Genomic DNA, 20,568 nt, shown 5'->3' with positions numbered 1-20,568 from the left:
ATAGAAATGCTGTAACTTTAGGCTTAGGCCTACTCATTAAAATCAACAGAGAGCCCACTACCTGTATATTGTAACCCAAAACTTAAAGACATGTCAAGATAGGCTACACAGTGCAGCTACTACACCACTCGGTGGAGAGACTTCCACTTTCCAAGTTCCACTTTCTCTGTCGTTGTGAGCTAAAAGGCTACTATATGGGAAATACTATATGGGAAATAAGTTCCTTTTGAGTCCAAACATGAATAGGTTTTCTTTAACCTGTGCTACACTTTTCCACCAAGTTGTGCGATTGTAGGTACCCGGAGTTTTTATGTTGACAGACAAACCGCACTACAGTAGCCTACATGGTGCAGTAAATGGAAGCTCTTCGTAGCGCGTGCAACTTACGTCTATAAAAACAATATATTTATGGAATAAAATTAGACACCTCTGATTGCTGTTTACGGTTAAACTGCGATGATGTGAACACCAGCCAGCGGAGGGCACTTATATAGCCTAGGCTACCATGCATGGACTCGTAGGCTATATTTCCCCACAAACCAACCGGCTGCTTGGACAAATCCACTTGAGGGGTGGGGCAGGGGGGCGCGATCGTAACACACTGAACCTGTCATGAAGAGGCCAAAATGATTGACCTGTCACCCCCCAATCCAAATGGATGCAACTGCATTTATAGGGTAAGCCTAGGTCTACATGACGGGCCGCAAATAGGCTAAATAACTTACGGCCCACATGTGGACAGGCCCACCGGGCATTTGCCAAGTTGTACAGATTACCAGTCCGGGCCTGATAGACAGTAAAGGGGGGGAAACTTGCTCGTCTGGTGTAGCCAATGGAAGCATATCTTTGCAAAAGTTCTGTGGCCATTCTATGTTTGTCAAATACGGTTATTGTATGATTGTTCAAGGACTGAAAAACAATTGCTTTAGCTCACAGGCCTTTTTTCCTCCTTAGGCTACTGCCGTATAATACCGCTGATAATTTTGTGGCATGTGGGTGATTACTATTAAAATGCTAAAACCGAATTGTCCACTAAAATCAGAACTTAAACAACCCCTGAATTCATAATGGTGGGTGGGTATAAATTGGGTACAAATTGTAACCCAAATTAATAATTGCACAAAAATATTGTTTTTTTTTGTTATAAAATTAAGATTAAATTCCCCATGCAAACTTTGGAATGAACAAACTAAACAAAAATGTTGGTAGTGTTGCATATTGATATTAAAGTTTGGAAGAATCAGATGAAAATTCAGGTGCTTAATATATAAAGACTTATAGGCCTACACAATATTGATAATTTAAAAGTAAAAATCACATAGGCCTATTATTTAGGAGGACTACCCTTGCAAAAAAGGGGTGAGGGTCTGTTTGTTTCAAATGAGTAGCCCTCCATATGATTTTGGGTCTTCAGGTAGCCCTCATTCCCAAAAAGGTTGTAGACCCCTGATCTAAAGTGCATTTTACTCCGGATAATTCCTTTAAGATTAGATTGTTGCACCATGCAATCATTTTTTGCTGTGTCGCTTAAGAACAAGTTTGAAGATAAGAAAGAAGTCGAGTAAGAAAGTGAGGAAAGGGGTAGGCTTAGATTTTGATGCAGTACATGCTGCAGTGATGCTACAGACTAAACCACATGTTCCTTTCTCTGCTTTTACCTCATAGGCCTAATAAAATATACTGTAGCCTTCACTTAGCAAAGATAACGGCAAACTATTCTGGCAACGTCTCGTTTCATAACTTGATTGCATTTTTGTTCGCTTTTCATCACATTATTATGACCATTAAATATAGGCTATGCTATTTTGCACGCTAAAATCTGATTCATCACAGGTAAACACAATAAAGAATGGGAACGTAAGTTGGATTATGTGTTCTAAGTTGCAATTCCTCTGTATGTCCTGTTGATGACCTCAGTGAGAAGTACTGTTAAGACGTTCTTAGCTGGTAACGAGAACTCTGGAGCACTCGTAGATCTACGAGTGTTTTCACGACGCTCTTAATGATGCTCTACGCTTTCACGACGCTCTACGATGGTTTCGGGAAACAGTCGGCAAATCTTAAGGCATTCGTAAGAGGGACTTTACGACGCTCTTAGGCTTAAGATGCTTTCGGGGAACTGGGCCTAGAACTATCTAAAATGCATGTTGCAAAGTTGCAATCCATTGAAATTGAGAAATATCTGTTGGACTTAGGGGACAAAACTGAAGCTTTTTGTCACATCAGCTCTGTGTTACAGGCCTACTGTGAAATATATAGGATTTCTTTGGAAATACACATTTGTGGTAAAGACATATTATAGTTGTTACAATTATAGAAAGCCCCACTTTGAACTGGAAAATGCAATCCTCTCAACATTTGGAGACTGCACATGGGATTGGAACACTACCATTAGGAAAATTAATTATAACAGGTTGAACACCGCAATGCACGGCAAAATACTAAACTCCCTTACTGACCAAATAATGGCACAAACAGGTGAGGCTGTGAAGGTAAATTGAACGATAACACTGCTATGGTAACTAAACTACCAACTCACACAATGTTTGTGCAAACATATTACAAAAGAAGGAAAATATTCTGAGTCACCATGGGGTGTGGTGAAAGATGAATCTGTGTGTGTACATCAGGGAGAAGGTGGATTCTGGGTGTGGGTTTTTTGTGCGAGGCATGACTAAATACTGGTTTCCCATCAAGTCACCCCACCTATATATATATAAATCTATATCACACAGACAAACAGAGAATCATTTCACAGGTTCACCATCAGTAGAATCACCACGATTCAACTGACAGAGTTCCCTGAGGACTTAACTGAAATTGGGCTAACTACAATTGGGATCGGCCAACTGCATACTAGGATCAGGTGAGTGTGTCAGACTTTCTTGACTTTTCAACATACGCAATTGATCATTCATTTTAAATGTAGCATATTTTTTTCATTCTGGTGATTAAATAGAATAGCCATGTTGACCCTTATAATAAAAAAAAACAGAATGTTTAAATGTCAGTATAACTATCTGTGCCTGTACGTACAAATAATGTTAAGGGTAAAAATAGCTCCTATTTGGCAAATTTAAGAGAAACTTCTCTATACTCCTACAAAATGGGCATGTCAGTCTTAACTTCAGGTCTGCTAATGTAATGAAGTACAGTGGGTCCCCGTTAAGTTTGGACGGGTTCCTTCATGAATCACGCACCCCATTTTCTCAGCAGAAATGGCACAAACTGCAGTTGACACAAACAACCACAAGGTGTCACTTGGGTGCCACTACTATTTTTGATGCGACTGATTTAGGCTACTGCTTCCATGACGCAGCGGGGGCACGGGAACTTAAATTGATCACGGTAGTTTAAGCTTACACTTGACAAAACATTCTAATATGAAAATGTAGATGCAATTGTTGTAAAATGGTGCAGCTCCTTTAAGAAAGCACCGTGTGCAGGGATGGAGAGAGAGAAAGCGAGAGGGGATAGGCCTATGTGTGTTAGAACTTAGCGTGTGGAAAAAGTACGTGCTGTTGAGACTGGAGCGAGTCATATTCAAAATAATGCAAAAAAAAGCAATTATCCTCATTCATTGCAACCAAAGCATGCCTGCTTGCCAACGTTCAAACGGAAAAATATATCAAAGCACCTTTTGCGTTTGAATGTAGCACGAAAAAATGTTTAAACAGCTGGACAAATGATTTAGCTAATTGATTATATAACCTGTACACCAGCAATTGTTGAACATTTACCTGTACAAGTACATTGACAGTAGCCCAGCCTAACAGCATGTTGGAGGCCTACTGTAGAAATTTCACTTAAATTGCAACCGCAACATGCCTGCTTGCCAACGTTCAAACGACAACGAAAAAGATAATAAAACAACAAGAGGGTTGAGTCTGAATGACACTGAGTTTTTAGACACTGAGTTTTTGTAGTTAACAAATATTTTCGTATAAAAAAAATGGTCATTCTTCAATCTCCTTCACTGACGCCTATGGAAAAGGCTTAACGTCCCAAAACAACGATCAATGATCATCAAATTTCTCTCTCACATTGCTCCTCATAACCATCTATAAAAAAGTGTTTTTTCTTTTATTTTTGAGCACATCCGAATCCCAGGACAAAACGCACTGGACCTTATAATAGGCTCGAGATATAATTCCAAAGGGGGCAGATAGGGGCCACTGCACTTAAAACTTAAAAAGATGAAGCTTTCCGAACTTTGAAATTGCGATCAGTGACTGGCATCGGGTGAACGAAGCTTTTCGAAGTTGAACAGGCTATTAAAAACTATTTGCGCACCTCCATGTCACAGGAGAGACTGGGCTCTCCCTTCTATGAAAAAGACGTTAGGCTACCTGCAAACTGGCCTATGATTTCATTGCTGAGTTTGCGGCAAAACAAGAAAATGTTTTTTTTTCCTGAGTCAGGATATGGCGAGTCAGTGTCATTTATTTGTCCAGACCAGTACATCTTATCAATAGTTTGAATGTCGTGTGTGTTTCTGCTCATTGACAAATACCGTTCAGCACAATGATTCATGCCCAATTAATTCCCCCTGTTAAAGTGTTCGCCTTTGTTACACTATTTGGTTTCGTGATGTAGCCTATGATAAACACCATATGGCCAAATATGTGACTCAGCTAATGTTATAAGCTATACAATTGAATTTCCCCTCTTAAAGGCAAGCTGGTGTAGCTTATTAGACTAGGCTATCGCATGATTTCATGCACGTAAGTGAAAAGGGCCTTGCATCTGTCAAGTTCGCACAGGGCCTCGCATCCCCTTGCGACGGCCCTGCAGCTCCTCCTAAGACAGCGAGGAAAAAGTTAAAATACGCGATAAACCCGGGAAAAGTTGACAGGTTTGTTTCGGTCCCGATGATTATTTGTGAAATTGTGCAAACGACAGCATTTTCAAGGCATTTCAAGGAAGGAGTCGTAGCATGCAAGCTCCCAAATTGACCCAGTAGCCTAAGGCATCAATAAATTGTTGGGACTGGGGAGGGTCATGCGTTTTTTCTCAATCACTTTGGAGGGTCATAGAAAAAATTCTTGCTGGCGAGGGAGGGTCACGTCTTTTTTGACTAACGCTCCCAAAACTCCCCGGTAGCCCCTTAATGAAATAAATAAACGAATAAATAAATATTTAATAAACGAATTAAATAAATAAATAAACGAACAGTCCCTAATTGATTAATAGCCTAGGCCTACACCAGCAATTGTTGAACATTGACCTGTACAGGACATTGACAGTAGCCCAGCCTAACAAGCAAATGTTGCAAAATACATCAAAAGACGCAATTAATCAGAAATAAATAATGTAATCTGCATCGCTTTATTTAACAAACTGCAAGCAACAAGAGCATTGAGTTCGCTGTAAGGCCAAACCCAAGAGCAAAGCCTATCTGTTAAGGCAGTCGATAGGCTATATAACGAGCTGTGTGCCTGGAAAGACGATAGATGACGGCTCTGGGCCCACTTCCCCGAAAGCATCTTAAGCCTAAGAGCGTCGTAAAGTCCCTCTTACGAACGTCTTAAGATTTGCCGACTGTTTCCCGAAACCATCGTAGCTTAAGAGCATCGTGAAAACACTCGTAGATCTACGAGTGCTCCAGAGTACTCGTTACCGGCTAAGAGCGTCTTAACAGTACTTCTCACTGAGGTCACCAACAGGACATACAGAGGAATTACAACTTAGAATACATAATCCAATTTACGTTCCCATTCTTTATTGTGTTTACTTGTGATGAATCAGATTTTAGCGTGCAAAATAGCCTACATTTAATGGTCATAATAATGTGATGAAAAGCGGACAAAAATGCAATCAAGTTATGAAACGAGACGTTGCCAGAATAGTTTGACATTATCTTTGCTAAGTGAATATTTTATTAGGCCTATGAGGTAAAAAGCAGAGAAAGCAACATGTGGTTTAGTCTGTAGCCTACTGCATCAAAATCTAAGCCTACACATTTCCTCTCTTTCTTACTCGACTTCTTTCTTATCTTCAAACGTGTTCTTAAGTGGCACCGCGAAAAATTGTTGCAGGGTGCAACAATCTAATCTTAAAATAATTACAATTATTTATGTCTCTGTGTGGTATATAACCTACATGCAGAAGTGCTTCTATTTTCGTATTGATGTGAATTAATGTGTAGATCCGAAGTTTAAATGGTAGGCCTATAGCTGTGACGTGCAGTCACCTGACATCACCGTCAAATCAGAGGATATTTCAGAACTATTAACGTGGACAGCTCCCCTTAAGAGCATCTTAAGAGCAGTGCATGCGCGTTCACGCTACGAGCATGTTCGGGAAACAGTCGGAAAAACCAAACGAACGATCGTAAGATGAATCGTAGAAAACCCTCTTAAGAGCGTGTCTCCGTCGTTATCGGGGAAGTGGGCCCTGGTCATCCCATACCCTCCCCCCACTTCCTGTAGCCTACCATTATGAAGGCCTGTAGCCTAAAACGACTCGTTGCCGTTTTGTGACATTAAGCTTTTTCACGTTAAGCCCCCCTCCCCCATCCCCTTCTTTCACAAGCAGTGGGGGAGCGCGGGGCACAAAGTAACACTTTTTGGTAGACAAAGGAGGGTTCTCCGCGCTTCTGTCGTTTGGCCACAATCCGTTGCAACCAGGCCAGGACAGATATTTTAGAGAGGAGAGACGCCGGTGCAGCTCAGATGTCTTCTTAATTTTCTTTATTCTTCAGTAAAAGGTGCAGAACATTATTAAACTTTGACTAACATTTCGATGTGTCGATGTTTTTGACTAACGAACATCGAAACGTTAGTCAAAGTTTTAAATTAAGAAGACATCTGAGCTGCACCGGCGTCTCTCTCTCTCTAACACTTTTTGGCTTTGGCTAAATATTTCTAAAATCATTTGAGTTTCACTAGTCACATGTTTTAACAAGCAACACTTGTTATTGAACTAATAACAGACGTGTGTCGAAAATTGACTTTATTTTCCATACGGAGAAATAACATATGCAGAGTCTAACCAATGTCAATCTTGCCAAAAAAGCCCTCAAACCTGAAAACACATGAGGCAAAAGTGCAAAACATCACAAAACTAACTAAACTAACGCGCATATTTTTGTATTGCAATCACTGTAGCCTACAGTTGTAACAGCGCGTAACAGTCGTTTTACTCCCCGGATGCGCTCATTATAAAGAACGTTTAACGTGTCCCAAAAACAGCTATCAATTAATCACCAAACGTCTTATAAACAAGTATTGCCAGGAGCAACACCTTGCAAAAAATGATAACAATAGGCCTAGGCCTTTATATGGCTCTGCTCCTGCCTAGATTCGAACTCAGAACTACCTGAAAGTTGCAGATCCGTTCTGGAAATACGTGCATTAACCCACTCGACCGTCAGACAACGCTATCTGCTTCGAGTAGGCCTATTGAGTAGGACTGTAGCCTACACTGGTTGCTGTGGCACAGTCTTGAGTGACCGAATTCGTTTTTCTTTGTCATATGAATGCTGTCATTTTGTTAACATTACTGTTAAGGAGATGCTGTAGGCAAAGTCTATATTTCAACCTCGTTAGTGTAGTAAAAAAAATCAGAACTATTCACAAGGTTTCTGGACCGCTGTCTCGCTATCCGGCAAAAGATTCTTTGGACGCCGCTATTTATGGATTTCCGGCTCCCATTGACTTACATTGAACACATGTAAAGAAAACGTCAATTATGTGCTCAAACTAACGCCGCTGACTTATGAAAACCACCATTCCACTTTGATACGAAACTACATAATTGTACAACATTTATACAACAAAAATCACAGGATTTGGATCAAGTAATGTGGAGAAATCTTATGCAAAGTGTCAACCCCTAACAATGTGCCCATTGCCCAAATTTATGGTCGACTAATGTCGAATGTCAGAGTAATGACATTGAAAAAGGTACCTTCATGATACACTTTAATTTATAAAGGTACGAAGTATAAAAAGAAAAACACAATTTATCCGATGGATTACCCAAATAATTTGTAACAAATTACATTTATTCGAGGGCACATCTATTCCCAGAACTATAATGGGTGTTAAATATTCCACAACCACTAGATGGCAGCATGACACAGCACATAAAGTACACATACGTTTCGCTGCGACCTGAAGGATGGCGTGATTGAATATCCACTACTCCTGCACTTCGGGTCTAATAGCGAGTGAATTGTATGACCACCAGATGACGCCATTTCACTGCACCTCGGGCCTAATAGCTGCTGTAACTTCGTTTAAGTAATAAGCCTCGAGGAGCCGACGGTTACACTTGTTTTAGGGGCGTTGTTAGCCACGCTGCGCAAGCCGGGTAGGCTACAGAAGAAGCCAATAGGCTACAGTCGCGTGTGTTTGTGGTGATTTATTCCATGTATTAACAAAATAATAATGTAACATTAAAAAAATAGCCTACATAGATAAAAAAAAAAACTAAATAATTACACCAAAAAAGTAAAGAAGCTTTATCATTGATATATAAGCTTACTGAAAATCAAATATAGGCCTAGCCTACAATTGTGTTCCACAGACAATATGTCCTACAGATAATAACAACAGTAAGAACATAGGCTAACCTAAGTCATGACGACACGGGGGCTTAAGTCTCATGTTGGCCTATGACTACTAGGCTACCAAGCACTTCTGGGTCTGCGACAGTGAAATAGCTCCAATATTAATTGTGGCGCCAATGAATATATGCTAACATGAATCTCATCAGTCACCTAGATAAGGGTTAGGCTATAACATATGTAGGCTATAATGTAAAAATAGGGTCATATCATGTAATGTTGACTTATTAAGATGGGGGAGAGAGCTGAACATATTACACTGAACTAATTGTTCATTGTTGAAAATCAATCAAAAGTTTGTAGTTGATCCAGATGTCATTGGTCGCAAGGACTGTTAATGGGTGTATCCACAATTGGGACCTTGTTACAAGTTGGTCTTTCAGCTGCTAATGCAATCAGTGGCCGTCAGAAAACATGTTAGACAACTGAGGAATGAGATGCCACACATAAAATGTACAGTCAAAGAGAATGCACAAACATCAATGGGAATCCACCAAACAGAGCAGGGAACCATGTTATTGTCAATCAGCACTCTGCCACGCTAAATCAGACCCTGCTTATGTTTGTGCAGAGCTGAACAGATATTTGTAGATATGATGCAGGACCTGTTAAGAGAGATTGGCAACTCAGTCTCCCTCATACTAGTCCCTACGGTGAACAATGTAATAGCATAGTGCTGCTGCTTCTGATGTGCAAGACAAGACAGGGTATATATTCATAATGTGACAGGCAGCATGTATTTATCATTATGTTACAACCTCTGAACAACTACTATTGATGTTAGAAGAACAAAACAATACATCTTCAAATGTTCATTGCTTATTACATGTGTTATAAAAACAAAATCCTTGTCTGCTTTCTGTGTTTTTGCATGCACCTGTCAACAGGGGTGTAAAGACATATTTGTTCACCATGCACTTAAGCTGTTCTGAGTCATTGTTTGTATGTTATAGTATTTGTTGATTTGCATTTATTGCCCATTGATATTGCATTCACATTATTGTTTATTATTGGTATTCTCCTTATTAATGTAGTGTCACCAACATTTAAAATAATATCAACTGACATTGTTATTCATAGCCATATTTATTCTGCTCTTATAAGGTAATACAGTGCACATATTTATATTTCATTTATACTACTCTAAACCACCTTCTGAAAATCAACTGTATAGTGTTTCACTGCACCATATTTCTTGACCTGTCTCACCACCTGCCTATAGGCTGCTTACACCACCTTACTTACAACACTTTGAAGAGCCAAAAACAAAGCTCAGCACACCTGTTCAACAAGTTTTTATTGTCCACTACTGGGGAAATACATTGGCAACACTTTATTTTAATGTGTCACTGTTAGCCCTTGTACATAATGTTAAACATAGTTTTGGATTCAGTGGCAAGATTTCTTGATTGTACAGTGTCTGTCTCTCAGTAATGTTTTAAAATGAGAGCTTCGTCAGCTGGCAGTAGGCTACTTTGTCGGTAGTCATGAGAAGTTCGCTTGCTAACAGAACATAAATATGCTGCCCAGAAACCTCCGCTGTCTCGCTATCCGGCAAAAGATTCTTTGGGCGCCGCCATTGGCCGAATACCGGCGCCCATTGACTTACATTGAACACATGTAAACAAAACCTCAATTATGTGCTCAAACTAACGCCGCTGACTTATGACAACAACCATTCCACTTTGATACGAAACTACATTTTTGTACAACATTTATCCAGCAAAAATTACAGAATTTGGATCAAGTAATGTGGAGAAATATCGATATTAAGAAAATTGCCGCTGCGTGACGCCGAGTTAATGGCATTTCCCCTTGTCCATGAGTCACGTATAACAGGTCACGTCGGTGGCCGTTATCCCTCACATGTCAGAGTAATGACATTCAAAAACGTACCTTTATATTACATTACAATTTATAAAGGAACGAAATGTCAAAATAATTAAGCAATATGTTAGCTGGATGACACGAATATTAGTAAGGAAAAACAAGATTTTTACCGTAATGTCCAGTGAAATTACATATGTTGTGGCGCTATTGCGCGGCACGGCCAGCAGATGACATCATTGCACTATAGCAACCAGGAGCCAGCAATAAACCTAGACACTCGAGATTTTAGGGATGTTGTCAGCCACAACGCACCATCTGAAAATCTGAATTGTGAAGTAGACCTACTCCATAGTCACGTGTGCCTGTTCATTCATTCCATGTCAATAGAACAAACCCTAGGCAAATTAGGCAAATAGGTAGGCAATAAAGGCATCGATCTATCTATCTATCTATCTATCTATCTAGTAATGCAATACTACATTTAATAGCCTAAATTCCGGCGCCGTCAGGTGTGGCAGCCTACTCTTTCTGCTGTTAAAGAATGTGTTTGTGTTGTATGTATGCTGCTGCTGAGACCTTGAATATCAATATATCTATCTATCTATCTATCTATCTATCTATCTACATACAATACATATGTATATATATATATATATATATATATATATATATATCATATATATACATACATACATACATACATACATACATACATACATACATACATACAGAGAGAGAGAGAGAGAGAGAGCAAGACAGAACAGGTTGTCGTCTGAACTGAAGTTAGTGCTGCATGTAAACCCACACTTGTCACGCTACATTTATATGTGTATGTATGTGTGTGTGTGTGTGTGTGTGTATATATATATATATATATATATATGCAGAGAGAGAGCAATAATACAGAGAGAGAGAGAGAGAGAGAGAGAGAGAGAGAGAGAGCAATACAGAACAGGTTGTTGGTCTGAACTGAAGTTAGTGCTGCATGTAAACACACACTTGTCACGCTACATTTATATATGTATGTATGTAATGTGTGTGCATATATATATATATATATATATATATATATATATATATATATATATATATATATATACATACATATACAGTAAGGGTCATAAAGCCTTTTAGTGCTAATTGTAGCACTTAAGTCAGTGAGTGTTTATATGTAGATGAGAGGACATCTACCTGAAATCTACATACAATTGTAAAGCTTTGTATTAAAGGTCCAGTATGTAGGAAATAATGGAAAATAAACTGTAACCATTCAGAAAATGATCACCATATGTTGTCAGAGAGTAAGGAAACACGATGAATTGACGTAATGGCTTATTTGACAACATTACTCTAACCCGTAAAACCCCGTAAAACCCATGAAAAAAAACCCATGAAAGAATATGTTTTATTCAATCTAGAATGGGCTAGCATGTCCTCCTATTTGGGTTGCCAAATTAGCAAAGGCCAACTGTCAACAGCTGTCAGTTGTAGTCATGAACGCCTATGAGAGGCAGGCAAATTTACAAAATTAAAACAAGAAACAAATTAAGTGGACATCGGAGGAGCTTCCTGATATGGTGGCGTCTTTCGTCAAATGAAGAATATCAAGTCTGCCTTAGAGCTGGCCATATTTCTCCACAACAGGTAGCCTAGGCTAAACTTCATCTGCATCGCTGACTTCAGCTAAATATGTTACGTTGGTTAGAGAGGTATTTTTTGTTTTCGTTGTTTCCTTAATGTGTAGCTGGGTCATGATTGGAGAAACGTTAAAGCAGCTGCAGGTCAACTAACGTTAGCTAAGTCTTCATTACATCTGGCAACCCAGAAGAGGCTCGCGTCTGGTAGTCTTGAGAACGTTCACCAGTGTTTTGATTTTGGCCTACAGAACGTTCTGTAACAATCCTACAAATCGCTAACCTGACCCTAGCCAGATGAATTTCGCTCCGCCTAGCTCCACTCATCCATCTGGAACCGATCCATTGAAGTGTTGCTTCAGAAGGCTGGGCCTAATCAAAAAATGCTTGCATATGATTGAATAAGCCACTTGTCCGTCATTTATTGACGTGCTACTTCAACCACTCACATCGAAGCCAACCCGTGACGCTAATAACAGTGTCACAGTCGCTTCTACGCTATGTCACATCTATGAAACTCCCGCCCTGCGTCCTGATTGGCTGAACCATTAAGTCGGTTGCAGAAATTACTCTCAATGGAAGAGGTCCCAAATGGATGTGAGTGAAGCTAGGCGGAGCTAAGCGGAACGAAATTCATCTGGCTAGGGTCAGGTTAACAAATCGCACCTTTAATTCATGTTGTAATGTTTCGAAATTCACATGCAGAATCACTTACAAGAGATCTCAGTAGCAAGGGAATTCAGCAGCTTGCAATAACACCACAAACAACAACCTCAATCATCCATTGTTGTAAATGTTTTATTGTAAGTCAAATGAAATTACGTCCTGTCCATACAAACGTGTCATCAAACAGTTTATTTTTTTATATGTGACTGTGTCAGTTTGTAGTGTATTTCGCTAGCTATTTATGAGCAACTAGGTGGTTCCATCTTCACATGGCAGCCTTGTTTTCATAAATTAAATTATGTAAAATCACAGTTAGCAGATTATTTGTATGTGTGTCCTTGTTTGGCCTTCACAACTGAGAATAACCTGTAGATCCAGTTGTAGAAGCTTCACAACTAATCATGATCTCTTTTAAATGTAAGTTTCAAAACATTCAGGGGTGGAATTAAATAACCTGCTGTTTATGTGAATTGATCAAAGTTGAGAGGATCCTCAACTCACTAAGCTCTCCCAGACATATGGTAAATGGTGATTGAACCCTGGGAGGTGTCATTGCATGATTTTATTATATAAATTGAGAGGATGAGCACTCATTTTACTAATTGGTGTGCTCGTATAAATTGTGTGTTTTACAAAATTGTGTGGCCATTTTGCTAGACTGTGCATTCATGTTTTCACTTTACAATTGTGTACAAATACACAAGAGTGCACAATTTCGTGTGAAAAATAAATATCCCGGGCTCCTTATTATGATACAGTATGCAATATGCTATAATAATAAGAATTATCATTAAACGCTTAGCACTAGGGACTTGAATTACTTTGTTAAACAATAAGACGCCTTAGAATTAATGCTAGCAAATTATTTTCCTTCCTGAAAATGTGTGGTCTTACTTTATTTGTACCTTTAGGTAGATGTGCTTTCTATTAGATGGGTCACATCACCATGCAATTGACACAAATGCACCATGCAATTGCCACACAGACACTAGATCTACATAATACAAATGTACTAAAGGATCTCTTCCAAGTACTTAAAAATACACCAAATATAACTAATTTAATGTGTGTGTGTGTGTGTGTGTGTGTGTGTGTGTGTGTGTGTGTGTGTGTGTGTGTGTGCAAACATATGACCCACTCTGTCACAGATCCTTCAACTAAGGAAATGTGGGGGAAAATCACTGCTATGGTCATTGTGATTCTTGGTGAGTAGTATCAGATATAATAGTATCATTTATTTTTGCAGGTGAATACAATTACTTTTATTTATCTAATTAACTTTTATCATCCGCAGCATTCGCTGCAATTGGAGCTACACAATCAAATACTCTGGGAACAACAAGACTAACAACAAATGGAGCAACACAATCAAATACTCTGGGAACAACAAGACTAACAACAAATGGAGCAACACAACCACTACAATTGGGGAAACACAATCACAAAGGCAACACAATCGACTACAGTTGGAACATTACAATCATCTACAGCTGGAACAGCACAATCAACCACAAATGAAACCCCTCAATCAACAAGTGAAGCAACACAAACCACTTCAATTGGGGAAACACAATCAACCACAGCCGGAACAACACAATCAGCTACAGTTGGAACATCACAATCAACCACAGCCGGAGCAACACAATCAGCTACATTTGGAGCATCACAATCATCTACAACCGGTGCAACACAATCGACTACAGTTGGAGCATCACAATCGACTACAGCCGGAGCAACACAAACAACTACAAATACAGCAGCACAATCAACTACAAGTGAAGCAACACAAACCACTACAATTGGGGAAGCACAATCAACCACAGCCGGAACATCACAATCAACCACAGCCGGAGCAACACAATCAACTATAGTTGCAACATCACAATCATCTACAGCCGGAGCAACACAATCAACTACAGCTGAGGCAACACAATCGACTACAGTTGGAGCAACACAATCAGCTACAGTTGGAGCATCACAATCAACCACAACCGGAGCAACACAATCAACTACAGTTGCAACATCACAATCATCTACAGCCGGAGCAACACAATCAACTACAAATACAGCAGCACAATCAACTACAAGTGAAGCAACACAAACCACTACAATTGGGGAAACACAATCAACCACAGCCGGAACAACACAATCAACTACAGTTGGAACATCACAATCAACCACAACCGGAGCAACACAATCAACTATAGTTGCAACATCACAATCATCTACAGCCGGAGCAACACAATCAACTACAAATACAGCAGCACAATCAACTACAAGTGAAGCAACACAAACCACTACAATTGGGGAAGCACAATCAACCACAGCCGGAACATCACAATCAACCACAGCCGGAGCAACACAATCAACTATAGTTGGAGCATCACAATCATCTACGGCCGGAGCAATACAATCGACTACAGTTGGAGCATCACAATCATCTACAGCCGGAGCAACACAATCAACTACAGTTGGAGCATCACAATCAACTACAAGTGAAGCAACACAAACCACTACAATTGGGGAAACACAATCAACCACAGCCGGAGCAATACAATCGACTACAGTTGGAGCATCACAATCGTCTACAGCCGGAGCAACACAATCAACTACAGTTGGAGCATCACAATCAACTACAAGTGAAGCAACACAAACCACTTCAATTGGGGAAACACAATCAACCACAGCCGGAACAACACAATCAACTTCAGTTGGAACATCACAATCATCTACAACCGGTGCAACACAATCGACTACAGTTGGAGCATCACAATCGTCTACAGTTGGAGCATCACAATCAACTACAAGTGAAGCAACACAAACCACTACAATTGGGGAAACACAATCAACTACAGCTGAGGCAACACAATCGACTACAGTTGGAACATTACAATCATCTACAGCTGGAACAGCACAACCAACTACAGCTGCAGCAGCACAATCAACTACAAGTGAAGCAACACAAACCACTACAATTGGGGAAGCACAATCAACCACAGCCGGAACATCACAATCAACCACAGCCGGAGCAACACAATCAACTATAGTTGGAGCATCACAATCATCTACGGCCGGAGCAATACAATCGACTACAAATACAGCAGCACAATCAACTACAAGTGAAGCAACACAAACCACTACAATTGGGGAAGCACAATCAACCACAGCCGGAACATCACAATCAACCACAGGAACATCACAATCAACATCACAATCATCACGGCGAGCACAATCAACAACACAATCAACTACAGTTGGAGCATCACAATCATCTACAGCCGGAGCAACACAATCGACTACAGTTGGAGCATCACAATCATCTACAGCCGGAGCAACACAATCAACTACAGTTGGAGCATCACAATCAACTACAAGTGAAGCAACACAAACCACTACAATTGGGGAAACACAATCAACTACAGCTGAGGCAACACAATCGACTACAGTTGGAACATTACAATCATCTACAGCTGGAACAGCACAACCAACTACAAATGCAGCAGCACAATCAACCACAAATGAAACCCCTCAATCAACAAGTGAAGCAACACAAACCACTTCAATTGGGGAAACACAATCAACCACAGCCGGAACAACACAATCAACTTCAGTTGGAACATCACAATCAACCACAGCCGGAGCAACACAATCAGCTACAGTTGGAGCATCACAATCAACTACAGCCGGAGCAACACAATCAACTCAACAAGTTGGAGCATCACAATCAACTACAAGTGAAGCAACACAAACCACTACAATTGGGGAAACACAATCAACTACAGCTGAGGCAACACAATCAACTACAGTTGGAACATCACAATCAACCACAGCCGGAGCAACACAATCAACTACAGTTGGAGCAGCACAATCAACTACAAGTGAAGCAACACAAACCACTACAATTGGGGAAACACAATCAACCACAGCCGGAACAACACAATCAACTACAGTTGGAGCATCACAATCATCTACAGCCGGAGCAACACAATCAACTACAGTTGCAACATCACAATCATCTACAGCCGGAGCAACACAATCAACTACAAATACAGCAGCACAATCAACTACAAGTGAAGCAACACAAACCACTACAATTGGGGAAACACAATCAACCACAGCCGGAACAACACAATCAACTACAGTTGGAGCATCACAATCGTCTACAGCCGGAGCAACACAACCAACTACAGCTGCAGCAGCACAATCAACTACAAGTGAAGCAACACAAACCACTACAATTGGGGAAACACAATCAACTACAGCTGAGGCAACACAATCGACTACAGTTGGAACATTACAATCATCTACAGCTGGAACAGCACAACCAACTACAGCTGCAGCAGCACAATCAACCACAAATGAAACCCCACAATCAACTACAAGTGAAGCAACACAAACCACTACAAATGAAACCCCTCAATCAACAAGTGAAGCAACACAAACCCCTTCAATTGGGGAAACACAATCAACCACAGCCGGAACAACACAATCAACTACAGTTGGAACATCACAATCATCTACAGCCGGAGCAACACAATCAACTACAAATACAGCAGCACAATCAACTACAAGTGAAGCAACACAAACCACTACAATTGGGGAAACACAATCAACTACAGCTGAGGCAACACAATCGACTACAGTTGGAACATTACAATCAACCACAGCCGGAACAACACAATCAACTTCAGTTGGAACATCACAATCAACCACAGCCGGAGCAACACAATCAACCACAAATGAAACCCCTCAATCAACTACAAGTGAAGCAACACAAACCACTTCAATTGGGGAAACACAATCAACCACAGCCGGAGTAATACAATCGACTACAGTTGGAACATCACAATCAACCACAGCCGGAGCAACACAATCAACTACAGTTGGAGCATCACAAACCACTTCAATTGGGGAAACACAATCAACCACAGCCGGAGCAATACAATCAACTACAGTTGAAGCATCACAAACCGGAGCAACACAATTACAGTTGAAATCACAATCATCTACAGCCGGAGCAATACAATCAACTACAGTTGGAGCATCACAATCAACTACAATTGAAGCAACACAATCAACTACAGCCGTGAGGACTACAGTTGGAGCATCACAATCATCTACAGCCGGAGCAATACAATCGACTACAGTTGGAGCATCACAATCGTCTACAGCCGGATCAACACAATCGACTACAAGTGAAGCAACACAAACCACTACAAATGAAACCCCTCAATCAACAAGTGAAGCAACACAAACCCCTTCAATTGGGGAAACACAATCAACCACAGCCGGAACAACACAATCAACTTCAGTTGGAACATCACAATCAACCACAGCCGGAACAACACAATCAACTACAAATGCAGCAGCACAATCAACTACAAGTGAAGCAACACAAACCACTACAATTGGGGAAACACAATCAACCACAGCCGGAACAACACAATCAACTACAGTTGGAGCATCACAATCATCTACAGCCGGAGCAACACAACCAACTACAGCTGCAGCAGCACAATCAACTACAAGTGAAGCAACACAAACCACTACAATTGGGGAAACACAATCAACTACAGCTGAGCAACACAATCGACTACAGTTGGAACACTACAATCATCTACAGCTGGAAAGCACAACCAACTACAGCTGAAGCAGCACAATCAACCACAAATGAAACCCCTGGATTAACTACAATCAACACAAACCACTTCAATTGGGGAAACACAATCAACCACAGCCGGAGCAACACAATCAACTACAGTTGGAGCATCACAATCGTCTACAGCCGGAGCAACACAATCAACTACAAGTGAAGCAACACAAACCTACTACAGCCCCTACCACAATTACAACTACTCTAGCCACCACAACAACCATTCCCACTACAACCACCACCACAACTACAACTAGACCACCATCCCGTCCCGCTCCTACTATTGAGATTCGTGCTGTCATCCTCATAGTATTTCAGTCAGCTCTTGCCAACACCGGGAGCCCAGAGTTCCAGCAACAAGCAGCAGAGGTTGAAAATGCAGTAAGTACTCATGCAATCAGAAACCAACACAACAAATACAAGTATTCTGACTTCAGTCACTGATTACTGAAAAACTACAATGCATAGATTATATACAAATATAATCGAATATAGATTTTATACACTCCAATTGGTTTACTACATCTGTTCATATAGTAGCATTGTTTGTACTGCAGTTTGTTGTTGGATCATGTAATTAATTGTCATATAGGGGAAAAAGTCCAGGCTGCTTTACAGTACAGCAGTGCTTTTCCGAAAAATATGACAGTAGGTTCTACAACTGTTGCATGCATTCAAACAATTAACTAATGCTTAAATGAGTTTGGGGAAGGACTATTCAACAGAAAACCAACATGACATTTTTTCATTAATATTTTAATTAGCAATTAATAATATCAAAAACAGCAGACAATTGTACATTTGTGATTTCATGGATGTGTGAAATCATTTGCTGTTTGTTTGACTTTATAATGTGAACATGTGACTAGATGATATGGAGTTTGAACTTGAAGAAATCAAAAGAAAAACTGTAATACATTAAATCTGAAAAATGTTTTCTCTCTTTTGCTGTCTTTGTGTGTAGTGTGATGTGATCTATCAACAACGTTTTGGATCACGGTTTGTGCGGACCATTGTGAGACAATTCAGGTAAATTCCCCTCTTAAGTCAAATCACAGTTAGAGAGCAATGTACATTTTGAGACTGAGAAAAATGCTTTGACACTGTTACAGGCTGGTTACTCGATTCAGAACAGATGAAGTTGAGACAGATGTTGACGTTGTGTTCAACGAGACTTCAATTGAGCCCCTCCCTACAAGCTCTGCTGTTGCTGAAGCCCTGGCTATCGCTGTAAATGACTCAAATTCAGGCTTCAATCTTTCTGTGGTTCCTGGATCCATATTTGTGAGAAGTAAGGAAATTGTTGTTAATGAGATTAATAATACTGATCTTTAAAACCATGAATGAACATATGTATAACAAATAAACCAAAGACTTGGTTCAGACACAAACTAGTATATAATATGTCTTCACAAGCGTGTGTGTGTGTGTGTGTTTTCCAGGTGAACCCAAATCAAAAGCCATTGTCCAGTTCCGTACCAATGACACATTTATTGCTGACCTTTTGAATTCCACTTCGGAGGCCTTCAGTGAAAGATCCTCACTCATTAAAAGAGAGGTAACCTACATTTTGCGAATTTTAGATGATTGACAGTATGAAATGATTGACCTTGTAATTTTAGACTTTCTGTATTTCTTTATTCCATCCATGTAGCTTGAGCCATTTTTCTTTGAAGACTACCAACCTGATTTCATCAGCCTCACACCAACAACCTTCAGGTGACTGTCAAACTTCACACTGTAAAAAGCATAGATAATTGTGTTTGTGTGCGTGTGTGTGTGTGTGTGTGTGTGTGTGTGTAGGGGGTGCGAAAATACATCAGAATTATTTTCAAATAAAATGCCTAATACCCTAATTTGAAATGTATCAAAATAAACTACAAAATACAGTAACCATATTATGTATTAAAATGAAATACTGTACTTTTGAATTTTTAAATACTTTTTTATATATAAAAACTCACAAAATGGGCACCTTTATTATAAATAAAAGGTGCCTCAGATTTGGCCCCTGGGACCATGGCAGCCATTTTTGTTTTTAAATTGCTGACAAATATGGGTTTTCGCAGATCAAAAGGTATTGAAAGCAGGAACTACCAACTAGTTTCATACCTAACTATACATCTTTGTCTTTCTTCACACATACTCGTAAACAGGCCAGGGTCCTTAAGTATTTAAATAAAATTAAAATTAAAATGAATACAATTTAGCCT

General features: G+C 39.9%; 1 protein-coding gene and 1 long non-coding RNA gene across 2 annotated transcripts; both read left to right on the top strand.

Annotated features, from left to right (window-relative positions):
- Positions 1 to 2,759: 2,759 nt before the first annotated feature.
- LOC125289724 lies at positions 2,760 to 14,074 on the top strand. The gene is made up of 3 exons (XR_007192683.1): positions 2,760 to 2,866; positions 13,851 to 13,907; positions 13,997 to 14,074. It is a non-coding gene; the product is annotated as an uncharacterized LOC125289724 (long non-coding RNA).
- A 30-nt stretch (positions 14,075 to 14,104) lies between these two features.
- On the top strand, positions 14,105 to 20,078 carry LOC125289107 (serine-rich adhesin for platelets-like). The gene is made up of 7 exons (XM_048235791.1): positions 14,105 to 15,317; positions 15,957 to 18,230; positions 18,564 to 18,736; positions 19,320 to 19,384; positions 19,468 to 19,646; positions 19,798 to 19,913; positions 20,010 to 20,078. The coding sequence occupies exons 1-7, from the start codon at positions 14,105 to 14,107 to the stop codon at positions 20,076 to 20,078; spliced, it is 4,089 nt and encodes a 1,362-aa protein (XP_048091748.1).
- The last annotated feature ends 490 nt before the right edge of the window (positions 20,079 to 20,568 follow it).

This window comes from Alosa alosa, chromosome 24 (assembly GCF_017589495.1).
Source record: "Alosa alosa isolate M-15738 ecotype Scorff River chromosome 24, AALO_Geno_1.1, whole genome shotgun sequence".
Lineage (NCBI taxonomy): Eukaryota > Metazoa > Chordata > Actinopteri > Clupeiformes > Clupeidae > Alosa > Alosa alosa.
This window is presented reverse-complemented; position numbering and strand designations above follow the sequence as displayed.

What these genes read in the sequence shown, in the direction of transcription:
- LOC125289107 (XM_048235791.1), top strand. Translation starts at nt 14,105, where the DNA reads ATGGAGCAACACAACCACTACAATTGGGGAAACACAATCACAAAGGCA. An exon ending in AGCAACACAATCAACTACAG is followed by an intron (nt 15,318 to 15,956) that starts TTGGAGCATCAC and finishes AATCAACTACAG; the next exon opens with TTGGAGCATCACAATCATCT. An exon ending in CCTCACTCATTAAAAGAGAG is followed by an intron (nt 19,914 to 20,009) that starts GTAACCTACATT and finishes CCATCCATGTAG; the next exon opens with CTTGAGCCATTTTTCTTTGA.